The sequence below is a fragment of the Chelonia mydas genome, chromosome 2 (assembly GCF_015237465.2).
Source record: "Chelonia mydas isolate rCheMyd1 chromosome 2, rCheMyd1.pri.v2, whole genome shotgun sequence".
Taxonomy (NCBI): domain Eukaryota; kingdom Metazoa; phylum Chordata; order Testudines; family Cheloniidae; genus Chelonia; species Chelonia mydas.
In genome coordinates, this window is record NC_057850.1 from 39,980,132 (window position 1) to 39,994,240 (window position 14,109).

The 14,109-nt window shown below is 40.1% G+C and overlaps 1 protein-coding gene across 6 annotated transcripts in view; it reads right to left on the minus strand.

Annotated features, from left to right (window-relative positions):
• The window catches only part of POP1 (POP1 homolog, ribonuclease P/MRP subunit), a 32,375-nt gene that overhangs the window by 15,370 nt on the left and 2,896 nt on the right, over positions 1–14,109 (minus strand). For all 6 annotated transcript variants that reach the window (XM_037892231.2, XM_043539306.1, XM_037892227.2 and 3 more), the window contains exons 4-11: positions 11,949–12,124; positions 10,435–10,683; positions 8,556–8,643; positions 7,978–8,165; positions 5,202–5,452; positions 4,962–5,055; positions 3,554–3,665; positions 2,743–2,862 (exon numbers count right to left, since the gene is read on the minus strand). In XM_037892231.2, the coding sequence (XP_037748159.1) occupies positions 2,743–2,862; positions 3,554–3,665; positions 4,962–5,055; positions 5,202–5,452; positions 7,978–8,165; positions 8,556–8,643; positions 10,435–10,683; positions 11,949–12,124 (1,278 nt within the window). The remainder of the gene's footprint in view (positions 1–2,742; positions 2,863–3,553; positions 3,666–4,961; positions 5,056–5,201; positions 5,453–7,977; positions 8,166–8,555; positions 8,644–10,434; positions 10,684–11,948; positions 12,125–14,109) is intronic.

The window sequence follows — 14,109 nt, forward strand, 5'->3', positions numbered from 1 at the left end:
CCCAAGGAGAGCATAAACTAACTTAAGGAGAACACAATTGACAACATATGTTGTTTGTGTGCAAACAGAACATATAAGATGCTGTATTTTGATAGGACTGGATTATGTTCTGTATTCTTTTCCATCACACACACATAACATTCTTATTTTGAAGAATTATTAAAGACTTCCCTGAAAGAGGTGGGGAGTCCAGCAACTATAACCCCAAACGTGTATTTTCTAAAAAAGAGTGAGTGAGTTAGTGGGAGGATTTGGATTGTCCACAGCAGATACCTCTATTTCAATAAGAAGCCCAGTTCTTGATAAGGGAGGCCCACCATGGCCCAAAAAAAGGTAGCAAGGAGTACCCATAGCTGCTGCAGAGAAAAGCTCTTCAGCATCTACAGGGTAGGGTTGGCATAGTAGCAATGGCCCCTACAGCTATCTTGGGGTAAGGATCAGCAGCTCCCTCCCTAACCCAATCATAAAATATCAGGGTTGGAAGGGACCTCAGGAGGTCATCTAGTCCAACCCCCTGCTCAAAGCAGGGCCAATCCCCAATTTTTGCCCCAGATCCCTAAATGGCCTCCTCAAGGATTGAACTCACAACCCTGGGTTTAGCAGGCCAATGCTCAAACCACTGAGCTATCCCTCCCCCCATGTCTAGCCAACAACTGGTGGAGGAGGAAGGAGGGATACGGGTGACTATTACTTCAGTCTTGAGTTACCCAGACAGAGGAACAGGAATCTCTGGGGTGTCCCTTTCATAGGCACAACAGTCAAGCAAACAGAGGCTGCAAACAGCCCCTCAGATCTGCCTGTCTATGGAGTGTGCTTGTCCCAGTCGTTCAGGATGGGGAGCAGGAAAGCAACCACCATTTTCACTGCCTAGCATTGAATATTCCCCATTCCCTCCTTACTGCTACTGGCAGGGCTGCCACTGGTCTCTTTGTCCCTTGCTGGGATGACCTTTCTGTCTTCTCCCAAGAAAAGATGGCTGTATCTGACCACTTCCTCTGTTCCCCAGCCTACTCCCCTTTATTGGCATGGAATTGTTTGTGTGGCTATAGGGCAGGTAGTGAAATCTTTTGAGCATGGTCGGTGGGGGGGTGAGGGGGGGTGGGGGGAATCAAAAGGGCTTACCAGATACAGCCTACCTTCTCAGCAGATCAAGGACAATCCCCAACAGGGGACAGAGGCCAACTGCATTAAGAAATGGGTGGGAAAAATAAAGCTTGGAGCAAGGAAAGCAGCATCTGTTTTCCTGACTTCCTACGTGACAGTGGCTTTGCTTTCTTGGGAAGGAGCTAGCTCCCCTACCAGGGAAGTGAAGAGGACTAGGGGCCTTTCTTCTGTCTCCTTTCCAATTTGTGTGTGCTCCTTAACCCTTCACATTATTGCTGGTCTCTGACTCCTTCCTGGGCAGGGGTGGGCTCTAGTTCTACTCTCCCTTACCTTGTGACTGATGAACTTCTCTTCAGAAGTAGGACTGTGTCCCACTGCTCCTGCCATCTGGAGAGCACCCTCTCAGACACTGTCAGCAAGATGCAAGACTTATTCCTGGTGACAGGCATGATGGTTGAGTGGCCACTCAGAACGACTAAATCCCTTGCTCTTCCAAACCAATTTTTTGTTAATTGATCCATATTGGGTTATAGCGGACCTGGTTTCACTTTTTAAAATACAGTAAGGGTCAGGGATACAGCAACATATCAAAAAGGGCCGTGAATGAAGAGAAGGTGGACAAAATGGTGCATGAGGTAGACTGTTCCAGGCACATGAGGTAGAAAGGAAGACCAATACAAAGGGGAGGCTTGTGGAATGAAGACAGCAGACATATAGGTAGGAAGGGATTTTGTACAGCCCTGACAGGAGCCAGATGAAGATTGAATTTTCTATGGAAGGTTTGTGGATGGAACAGGTAACAGTCTAAGTGACAGGAAGGGAAGATTGTTTTAGCAATATTCTGGAGGAAGTCCATCAAAGAAAAGATTTCCAAGTCTCTGGGGCCTTATAGGTTTTCCTATTCTCTGCTATTAGCTAGAATACTGCTGTGTTCCCCTAAGTGGGCAGAACAACCATGGGAATATTTTATTATTCCTTAACTCAAAATGCCTACATATTACTAAACTTATATAGTTCCCATTGTATGTAACTGCATGCACTTTGAGATACTCAGATTAGTCTATTCTGGACTACTGTGTCATCATTTTAATAATCTAATGTACCTGTCTTCACAAGTTTATCAAGTTTGCTTTTCCTGTCTGCCTTCATTAGCTCCCCTTTCTCAAGTAATAAGCTTTTGCAGTTGAGTTTTAACCTCCAGCATACAGGGAGTTTAAAGTGGAAACACTAGATCTTTTCCTGTACAGATACAAGCAGTGCCACTATGATCAAAGCAGAACAGAAACTGACAGCATTGCATCTTAACTTTTAGCACCTGGTTGGCCTTGCCAGGATTCGAACCTGGATCATCTGTATGGTTAGACAGAGGCTTCCCTTGAGCACAAGACCAGCTTTGGTGCAAGTTCCTTCCTTACAACTGCTATCCTTAAAGCTACAAAGTTTTCAAGCAGTTTCTGTTCTTACATGCAGCTAAAAAAGCAAAGGAAGTGTTTGGAATTTGAGTGTCATCAGGAAAGAATGACAACATGCAATTTGCAGAAGGGTAGACTAAGTGGAAATAACGAAGTGCAGGGGAGAAACTGGATCTCTGACCCTATCCTGTTTTATTATAGTCACAATATGAATTAAGCACTTTACCTTGATATTTTTCTGGATTTGGCATTGCTTTTGACCTCTTTTTTGGCAAATTCACTCGAGGATCCCCAACAGTCAGGCCCAGTATTGTACCTGCTGCAATTTCTGATGGAGAGCTTATCCCTTTAAAACACACAAATGCACATCACCGTGAAACAGACATTACCAACAGGAAAAAACAATGGATTGAAACAGTCTTCTCTGTATTCTTTACTGGATATATTTTTACCTTGGGATCGGATGCCTTTGCAAGCCTGAGAGGCACCATACAGTTTTATATATATTTTTGAAGAATCACTAATAGTCACCCAGTATTGTGGAGACAACAATAGCAGTGTTAGTTAAGATCAAGATTTGTACTTAGTGCAGAAATGAAGTCATTGTTTCACACTTTAATGACTAAATTTATTCTCCAGTTTTGGCATAGTAACTCTCTGGAGGACAACTGAATTTTCCGTGTGCTTTTTTTTTTTTAATATAAAAAAGGCCAATCAACTTTTTCAGAGGAAATAAAAGGCACAAGACTCTTTTCTACAGCAATTAGAAGTATTAGTTGTGTACTATACTAGTTATTAAATTGTATCATAGTTTGAAGAGTTTCATAGAATATCAGGGTTGGAAGGGACCTCAGGAGGTCATCTAGTCCAACCCCCTGCTCAAAGCAGGACCAGTCCAAATTTTTGTCCCAGATCCCTAAATGGCCCCCTCAAGGATTGAACTCACAACCCTGGGTTTAGCAGGCCAATGCTCAAACCACTGAGCTATCCCTCCCCCTATGTTCTATGTTTCCCTCCTCAAATCCCCTACTATATACCTTGCAACAACTTGAAGATGGCTTCTTGATGTTGATGAAGAGACACCTTCTCAGAATTCTTGCAGTTTTCTACCCACCAACTGTTAAGTTCTGTTTCTGCATCTGCCATCACCTGGAAAACAATGATTTCCTGTGAGGGAGACTAAGTGGCCCTTGAAGTGTTTTGTAGATCCAAATTCAGACTTAATGTATATGTACAGCAGATATTGTCACAAAACATACTTTTCCCCCTCCTTAAATTTTGAATGGAAACTCCATTTTTACTGACATCTAAACTGGAAATTGTCATTTAATTCCTATAATACTGCATTTTCCAGTCTTCCTTCAGCAAAAAAATGGCCAGCTTAATTCTTCGACCCAAAACTGAAGAACTAACAGCCTACAGTGTTTCTCAACTTTTTTAGGTTAGCGACCCTTTATTCATGTCAGATTTATGACCCCCTTATGTTTACTATAAAAAAAAAGTATGTTAAAATATGAGAAAAACAGTAAGCCTGTGTGTATGTTTCAAGAAAATACTTGACCTTAAAGGGTAAGGGTGTGCATGAAAAACAGATTTTTTGCTTTAGATTGTAACACAAATTTTCAATGACTTGCACACCCTTTGATTACCTTTCATGACATCCTCTAGGGGTGGTAACCTGCTGGTTAAGAAACATTAGTCTACAGTATGCCAGAGTGAACCTCGAATCTGCCTGCCATCTCATGTCAAGCTTCCTTCCCCACTCTGAACTCTAGGGTACAGATGTGGGGACCTGCATGAAAGACCCCCTAAGCTTATTCTTACCAGCTTAGTTAAAAACTTCCTCAAGGTACAAACTTTGCCTTGTCCTTGAACCTTATGCTGCCACCACCAAGCGTGTTAAAGAACAGGGAAAGAGCCCACTTGGAGACCTCTTTCCCCCCACCCCCAAAATATCCCCCCATGCCCTACACCCCTCTTCCCCCCCCCTCAAAATATCCCCCCACGCCCTACACCCCTTTTCCTGGGGAAGGCTTGATAAAAATCCTCACCAATTTGCATAGGTGAACACAGACCCAAACCCTTGGATCTTAAGAACAATGAAAAAGCAATCAGGTTCTTAACTATTCTGAAAACTTGAGTGCTTACTCCAAAGCAATGCAGTTTTGTTGACTATTTTTTTTTTTAAACTCTTGATTTCTTCAGGAGTCCCCAAATCAGACACCTTAATGGAAAGTATGCTTTAGTCAAATACAAGTTATTGGGCTCAATAGAGGGGTAGTAACTGGATGAAATGTAATGACCTGTGATAGGAGGGAGGTCAGACTAGATAATCTAAGAGTCCCTTCTGGTCTTAAAAAGTCTGTAAGTATGAATCATTGGTATTACTATTCTAGTAGTATAGCTTGTGCATCACAAGACAAAGTAAATTGCTGATTTCCTTACAGTTTGGATAGGAGCAGTTTTCAGTGCTTCTGTAAGGACACAGTGCGAGAGTGGGCCAATCAACCGATATCTGAGAATCTCCATGGTCAAATCACTGAAAAACATAAAAATACAAAAGTGAAACTCAGTGTTCATTCATGCAGTTTGTATGAATGGCACATCAGTCAATAGGATTTTAAATCAGAGATTCTAGCTAATTTCAAGTTCTAAGGTTAATAATTTCTGGTATTACGAACGTACCTGATCACAATGCCAGTAGTTTGTGATGTCCAGCAGTATGACTGAAGTGGAACTCTGGTTCCATCGCCAATGATTTTTTCCACTGGCACAGCTTTTTCTCCTTCATTGTCTTCCCTCTTCCTTTTCCTGCCAACACACATAGCTACATCTGTTTGTTTTTCTTCTTGAAGCAGTGTGACAACTGGTTCAGGAGAACAGGTTTCTACAGGCTCTGAACACTGAAAGACTGCTTTTAGCTCAGTCAGTATTTCCTAAGGGGGAAAAAAAAAATTGATATTGCGTTTGCATTCGCAAAATTAGCGATTTATTTGTAAGATACAGATCTAAGATACAGGTTTCAGAGTAACAGCCGTGTTAGTCTGTATTCGCAAAAAGAAAAGGAGTACTTGTGGCACCTTAGAGACTAACCAATTTATTTGAGCATGAGCTTTCGTGAGCTACAGCTCACTTCATCGGATGCATACTGTGGAAACTGCAGAAGACATTATATACACAGAGATCATGAAACAATACCTCCTCCCACCCCACTCTCCTGCTGGTAATAGCTTATCTAAAGTGATCGTCAAGTTGGGCCATTTCCAGCACAAATCCAGGTTCTCTCACCCTCCGCGCCCGCCCCCCCACACAAACTCACTCTCCTGCTGGTAATAGCCCATCCAAAGTGACCACTCTCTCCACAATGTGTATGATAATCAAGGTGGGCCATTTCCAGCACAAAATGGCTTTTTTTTTTTTCCCTCCCCAGTAAGCATGACAGCGACTCCATAGACTGGTGGCTAGAACACTCCTTTGAGAGGTGAAAGATCCAGGATCCAGTCCCTCTGCTCCAATGACTTTTTGGACAAAGAATGTGCGCTAATTACAGAATTTTAAGATATGTAGTTAAATATCAGACCACAAAAAATCCACAATAAAGATGTTCCAAGCTCAACTTGTTACAGAGGCGGGGGAAAACAACCACTACTTCAAGCATACAATTAACCACTGCATTACGAGATGCTGCAACAAGCCAGAGGGAATAGAGAAAATTCTAGTAAGAACTTAGTTTTTGTGCAAGATCAGCAACATTTATAATCCGTAATAATAGGATAGTAATTATAGGGTTTTCAGGACCTGAGTCAAATGTTTAATTGATAAAGTCAATTTAATTAAGGTTGTTTTTAAACCTTACACTTCAAACAAACAAAAAAACCGAATTTGGTTTGTTTTTATGGCTTTTGTTCAACAGCAAACACATCTATAAGATTAATGTATTATACTTCCCTCAAGTACTACACAATACGAAAATTGAGATTAGAATGTAAATTAAGTCAAACCAAGGAGTTAAAATACAAATTACAATTGATTAACTAAAAAGAAAACAAGTTGAGATCAACAATTGGTAAAATCATTGCATGAGCACAGTCAACAATCAAATCACAAGCTGACATAACACCAATGATTAGACTGACTTAGCCATTTACCTCTATGTAGTTTACTTAGCAGTTTACATTTTCCTTTCTGGAAACAACGGGGTTAAGTTTAGAGTATTTATGAACCCAAGATACCACAGATCATTAGAGGTTAACATTTGCATTGAACCTATACTATGGGCTCACACACACGCAGATTATTACTATGGCTCATCCACCTTCCCTCCCCTCCCCCCCCCACACACACTCTACAAATGCTAGTACAAGTCTTTCCTGGCAGGTGTCTAGGAACAGATATTCAAATATCCTGTTGAGGAAATAAAGAATAAAGTTACTTAGAAAAAGGATCTGCTGTCTGGAGCTTTAAAGTCAGTCAGTCAGGAACTGCAGTTTGGGGAACCAGATGATGTCTTCTAGCTCAGGTACCATATTGCTAATGGGCTTTCTCCTCCAGTCAACTGGCTGGTCTGTGATGTTTGCCTACTTCCCTTGGAAGGGAAACTAGAAGTATCAGTCATCTGTTTTTTGTCATGGTGATCTTGGAAGGAACACATTCCTTCCACATTTACCTGGTCTAAGGGTGAAATGCAGGCTTATCCACAGGACCTCCCCTGCAATCTTCTGATTTGAATCAGGGTAACACAAAAGTTTCACACCCCAACTGCATTGTCCAATCCTGGTCAAGTGAGGTCAATCTGACCTTTGATCCATTCTTGCAGCCCTTCTGCCTTGGGTACTGGTTCTTTGTCACAGCCACAAGTTCAGATGCTCTCTCAACAGGAAATTACTACACCACCAAAAAGATCCTGACTCCCTTTATTTGAGTCAAGAGCTAGGGCTCCCAAATGGCTTCTTGGCCATTAGGGCCTGGCCATTTCCCTGCTCATGACTTATGATCCATTTTTCTTTCGACTTAGAAGAATTGTTCCCTACCTATTCACACATCTCATGCTTACACTTTCTCAAGGCCCGAGACCTCACCTCATGACCACAGAAAGAAAGTATAGAACTGTCATCCTGTCTGGGAAACAGTGTGAAAGTTTATTTCACTATCAAAGCTCAAAGCCCAAGCTGCTTCAAAAGCTACTTATTAAATCCCATTAATGTAAACTTATTAAAAAACATAGCAAATGAAAATTTATACGTAATGCCTACATTACTAGAGGCCTCTGTGTCTTACAGGATGCAAGAAGAAACTGGAAATTGTTTTACTTTTTCTGTATGCCCATGTACCACACTCAGCTTTCCCAAATCCATCAGAAAATTATTGCATTTCAGATTTCCTGAAGAGAAAATTTCAGAGAGATATAAAAAGCCTAAATTTCAAACTATGAAGGGAAAAAAAAAATATATATCAGATATACCTGTTTAAGGGATGGATGTGTCCAGATCCACAGCTGTCTAGTTTCAGAAGTAATACAAGACCCATCCTTGGGTTTCCAAATGAAAGTAATAGGACCAAGCACCTCCTCAGGGTAGCGATCTGCACGGTAAAGGACCAGAGAGCCCTGGAGCCTTCCAGACAGACAAGGCACGGCTGCAAAAGTTGGTCCTGGGGGGAAAAAAAGAGAAAAAAATACACATAAAAAGATACAGAAACATCTTCTGTTTCAAAACCTTTCTACAAATGGACCACCAGTAAGAAGCTGTAACCCAGAAGACCTGATCCTGGTGTAAAAAGACATTAAAACTCTCCCCCAACTGACACCTGAGATTCTAACAAGAATCTTGTAAGCCATCCCAGCTCTAGTACCCACTACTTTCCACCAATCATCTCCACAGAAAGATTTTTCAAGTACTTAATATAACCAGAGCTCTGTAGTAGCTTTGTTACAAGTATTCAGTTTATTCAGATTGTACTGTATTTTTCTGCACCATGAGTCCAATTTTAGTCTCTATTTTGAAGCCTAGTTTCATTTTAAAATATTTATGGAAGTTTTACCTGTATCTATACTACACATCCGAGCAAGCACCTTCAGAAGCTCTCTCTCTTTTCCTTTCAGCTCCAGGCAACAGTAATATGATAAATCCTGAAACAGAAGATACTGAAGTTAGAATAGGTTTAAAAACAAACTCTGATAAGGAGATGCTAAATAGATAACTTTAATATTAAAGTCAAAGACACATAGTAATTTGAATTTTGCTTACTCTGTATTGTTTATTTAAAAGTCAAGGTTTGACCTCCTTTGCTAATTGCCAGTTTTGATTCGGCAAGCATTTCTTATGTAAGGCACAGATTGTTGGTCTGAGGTTAGACAGAGGAAACAAATTCGGTGACAATGTTTGCCATTGAGAACACCCTGCTTGAGATGCTGTCCTGGGGGTTACAGTTTCCTAGCTTATATACAGGGAAAAGTATTTGAATACAAAACCTTTCAAGTATAAAGAAAAGGAGTACTTGTGGCACCTTAGAAACTAACAAATTTATTTGAGCATAAGCTTTCGTGAGCTACAGCTCACTTCATCGGATGCATGCAGTGGAAAACACAAGGGGGAGATTTATATACCCATTGTTTCATGTTCTGTGTGTTACCATACACACTGTAAGAAGAGTGATCACGTAAGGTGAGCTATTACCAGCAGGAGAGAAAAAAAAAAAACATTTGTAGTGATAATCAAGGTGGGCCATTTCCAGCAGTTGACAAGAACATCTGAGGAACAGTGGGGGGGGTGGGGAGAAACAAACATGGGGAAATAGTTTTACTTTGTGTAATGACACATCCATTCCCAGTCTTTATTCAAGCCTAATTTAATGGTGTCCAGTTTGCAAATTAATTCCAATTCAGCAGTCTCTTGTTGGAGTCTGTTTTTGAAGTTTTTTGTTGAAGAATTGCCACTTTTAGGTCTGTAAATCAAGTGACCAGAGATTGAAGTGTTCTCCGGCTGGTTTTTGAATGTTATAATTCTTGACGTCTGATTTGTGTCCATTTATTCTTTTATGTAGAGACTGTCCGGTTTGGCCAACGTACATGGCAGAGGGGCATTGCTGGCACGATGGCATACATCACATTGGTAGATGTGCAGGTGAATGAGTCTCTGATAGTGTGGCTGATGTGATTAGGCCCTATGATGGTGTCTTCAATCTTTCTGGTCACCTCGATTACAGACCTGAAAGTGGCAATTCTACAACAAAAAACTTCAAAAACAGACTCCAACGAGAGACTGCTGAATTGGAATTAATTTGCAAACTGGACACCATTAAATTAGGCTTGAATAAAGACTGGGAATGGATGTGAAATTACACAAAGTAAAACTATTTCCCTATGTTTATTCCCCCCCGCTACTGTTCCTCACATATTCTTGTCAACTGCTGGAAATGGCCCACCTTGATCATCACTACAAAAGGTTTTTTTTCCTCTCCTGCTGGGAATAGCTCACCTTACACGCTATAACGAGAGTGATCAGGTATGGTAACACCCATTTTCACATGTTCTGTGTCTATAAAATCTCCCACCTGTATTTTCCACTGCATGCATCCGATGAAGCGAGCTGTAGCTCAAGAAAGCTTATGCTCAAATAAATTTGTTAGTCTAAGGTGCCACAAGTACTCCTTTTCTTTTTGCGTATACAGATTAACACGGCTGCTACTCTGAAACCTTTCAAGTATAGTTGAACATTCCCTGCAAAGGTTTGTTTGCCTCAGTCTCTTTCCACCCAATCATTCTCTACCTCAGACATTTCATAACATCAAAAATTAATAGCTAGTAAATCATTATACATGCTTCCCTGCAAGAGTGCTCTAATGAGACATCTATTATAATTTAAAGGTAAACTGCTTAATTATCTAGGCAAGGTAAGTGAAACTGTTGCAAGCATAATACCTGAAGAAGGCAGTGTTTTGTCATGGCTCGGTAGCAAGCCCTATAGCTCTTAGTTGTGGGTCTGTCTCCTAAGCAGTATCCCCATTTCTTCACCATATGAAATCTCTTTGCATGCCAAATATGTGTTTCCAACCAAATATTCTTCTTCTGCCTGCGATTAAACTCCACCACCAAGTTTACGTGACGCCTTCGAGCTTTTCGGCACTTGTTCTTTGAATGCTCTTTTTTCTGATGCACAGCTTTCTCTGCCTGTGTTTTCAGAATGGAGGATATTTTCAGTGGCAAGCTTGAAAGCACAAGTAAGTTTCTATAGAAGAGAATGGCTGTTCTAGATTAGAAGACACTGAACACTGCTAAAACGTTTATAGCTTATGGTATAATTTATTGTTCATAATTAAGATTTTTTTTAATTTTGGGGAGAGAAATCTCAATTTACACACTTACAAAAAACCCAAAGCCTGTTATTCTTCACCTAAGAACACTGAGGTTAAAATTTTACAATTTTATCAGCAAAAAATGAGTTTGTTTGCCTGTTGTCCAAATTTCTGCACAAAAATCAAAATATACTACATATTGATAACATAAAGGCTAGAAAGACAGAGGGTGTTGAGAATCAGTCCTCAAGTGCACCAGCAGAGTTGAATAGAGAGTCCTGCACTATTCATGACTGCTGCCAGTGTTTATTACAGCTCACTCTCAGGAAAACCTGCAGACAGGTGAATTTTAGCCTTTGCAAGTAGACACTGGTCTCTTCAGACAAGTGGCTGACAGCTGTTAGCGCCCATAATTAATTTTACTGTATATCAGACTATATGGGATGTCAGAGGTAGATTTAAGGATACTGAGTGCCCTCGTCCTTTTCCTAAAGATTTATGACTAGCAGTATACCAATAAGTCATTATCTTTAAGGATAAACTGAAGAGAACCTGAATTGTCAGAGGGATATCACTGAAGTTTGATACCTAAGTCACTTCATTTGATTAAAAAGACATGGAACTGAGTTTTTTCCTTTTTGACTCCAGTAGGAGTAAGTCTTAAAGTTTAAGTCTCCTAATATATAGGTTAAAGGCATAAGTCACACTAGAGGACACTAAAGGCCACACCATACAGAATAATAAATAAATTAGTATAAACATTTGTATTTTGGGAAAAAATTACTTGAAATTATATTCAGAATTCAGAATCTTTGCAGTGATGAGATCTTTTGATTTCAGAACCAGTCATTTTATCAAATACAGATTTGTTTAAAGAAATAATTGATTGCTGTAAAGCAATGGCTGAGGGCTACCATGAGTAAGTATTTCACTGCCATTTAGTCAGTCACCCTTAAATTACTCAGAATACACATTAGGAATGCTAGGCTCAGCAGTAGAAGTAACAACAAATTTGAGGAACCATGCACACACTAAAAGCAGGAAGGGAAAACAGACATAAAACATACTTCAAAAATAACTGAACGATGCAGTTTAGAGACCAGTCATATTTAGATACCAAATGCTATAAGTGAATTGTACCTCTTTTCTGGCAATCTCACGGAGCCGTCTAGGTAGGCGTTTAATATTGTGACTCATGGCTCGTCTTCGCATGTGCCTAGGCAGAGTCTGAAAGACTAATGAATTGGAAGACTTCTGTGTAACTGCCTTCAACATAACACTGATTTCAGCAGCACGGGCTTGAGCAAAGGTAGATGCTAAAATGAAAAAAAAACATGCAGAGGTGATATAATGGAAACAGAGAGGCTCACCTTTTGCTTACTTTGTTTTATAATACAAGCCAATACAAAAAGTTTTGCAGCAATAAAGTTTGCAATTTTAAAATTGTGTAACTATGGAATTATAGTATATTGCTGCTATAACTCCCTAATGACTCTTACAATATTAACTTTTGTTTTGTTTAGTAAACTACTCAAATAATTGTACCCTATTACTGAAATAATTTAAGTTATTTAGGTATTTTGATGTTCTCAGCAGAAACCAAACAGTCATGCAGCACATGATTCTAAAAGCCTTGCTGAATATTTTCTTTAAATCACATTTAATTTAACTGAAAACAGAATTTATATAATTTGTTTTGAGTGTTCAGAGCTGAAAAAAAAAAAAACTATCGGTGGAGATACCATAATTGCTTCCCTTTTGGCCATTGCAGAATGTTTACAAATACATTGACAACAATCATGCCTGGATAACTGACAGAACTGATTTTAAAGTTTACCAATTGATAGAGTATTGCCAAATCATGTAAATTAGTACATTTTATTTGCCCCTTTGCTTCCACATAGGAGGGCTTTTCTCCAACTAAAATAGCATTTAATTTATGTGAACATAAGAATGGCCACACTGGGTCAGACCAAAGATCCACCTAGCCCAGTATCCTGTCTTCCGACAGTGGCCAGTGCCAGGTGCCCCAGAAGGAATGAACAGAGCAGGTAATCATCATCTCCCCTTCCCACGTACCCCACCTCTGCAGAGTAGGGGAGGGGAGACAGGGCTCAGGACAGAGCAGGAGAGCTTTCAGTGAGTGCCTTAAAGAGACAGCACATGGCATCTCTCGGAAACTTCCCCAGCAACCAGCACACCCTGTCTCTGTGTCATGCGCACAGACAGTCTTTCACACTCACCTCCCAACAAATACTTGTATTATTGTTGTTGTTACTTCTTGGTACTTCCTGCAATTCACGTATATTCTCTGTAATATTATTCTTTCAAAGTGTGTTATTTTTAGTTTTTTGACTGGTCTATGCATATCACTTTTATTTCTCTCTTACTACTCAAAGAATTAAATTGAAGTGCGAGTTCTAAAATACCTAACCTGTTTTGGCTGGAGTAATTATCCCTATGATAACTTTTTAAAAACATATTCTATCTAGGTTTTTTGTTTCTACTGGTGGTACACATCCGCGCATACCTCAGTACGCATAACAAAAGTTATTCCGCACATGGATGGAGGAAATTAGAGGGAACATTGCATCATCCCTGCCAATCCTGGCTAATAGCCATTGATGGACCTATCCTCCATGAATTTATCTAGTTCTTTTTTGAACCCTGTTATAGTCTTGGCCTTCATAACATCTTTTGGCAAAGAGTTCCACAGGTTGACTGTACATTGCATGAAGAAATATTTATTTTGTTTTAAACCTGCTGCCTCTTAGTTCTTGTGTTACTAGAAGGAGTATATAACACTTCCTTATTTACTTTCTCCACATCAGTCATGATTTTATAGAGCTCTATCATATCCCCTCTTGGACCTCTCTTTTCCAAGCTGAAGAGTCCCAATCTTATTAATCTCTCCTCATACAGAAGCCGTTCCACACCCCTAATCATTTTTGTTGCCCTTTGCTGAACCTTTTCCAATATATCTTTGAGACAAGGCAACCACATTTGCATGCAGTATTCACAATGTGGGCATAAAACCACCTGGAAACATCCTCAGTCCAAACACTGGCACCCACTTGACTATGTTATAATCAGAGCCCGAGATTACGACAACATCCGTATAACACAAGCCATGAGAGGTACAGATCACTGTTGGACAGACCTTAGATTAGTAAGATCAATTGTGTGCCTTATGTGTAGCTATATGTCACAGTGAAAAATAGGCTATATGTGTAGCTACACGTGTCAGTAAAAGGCTCCTGCTACTGGGGCCTTTCCCTGCTGCTGTGGGGAAAGATTACAG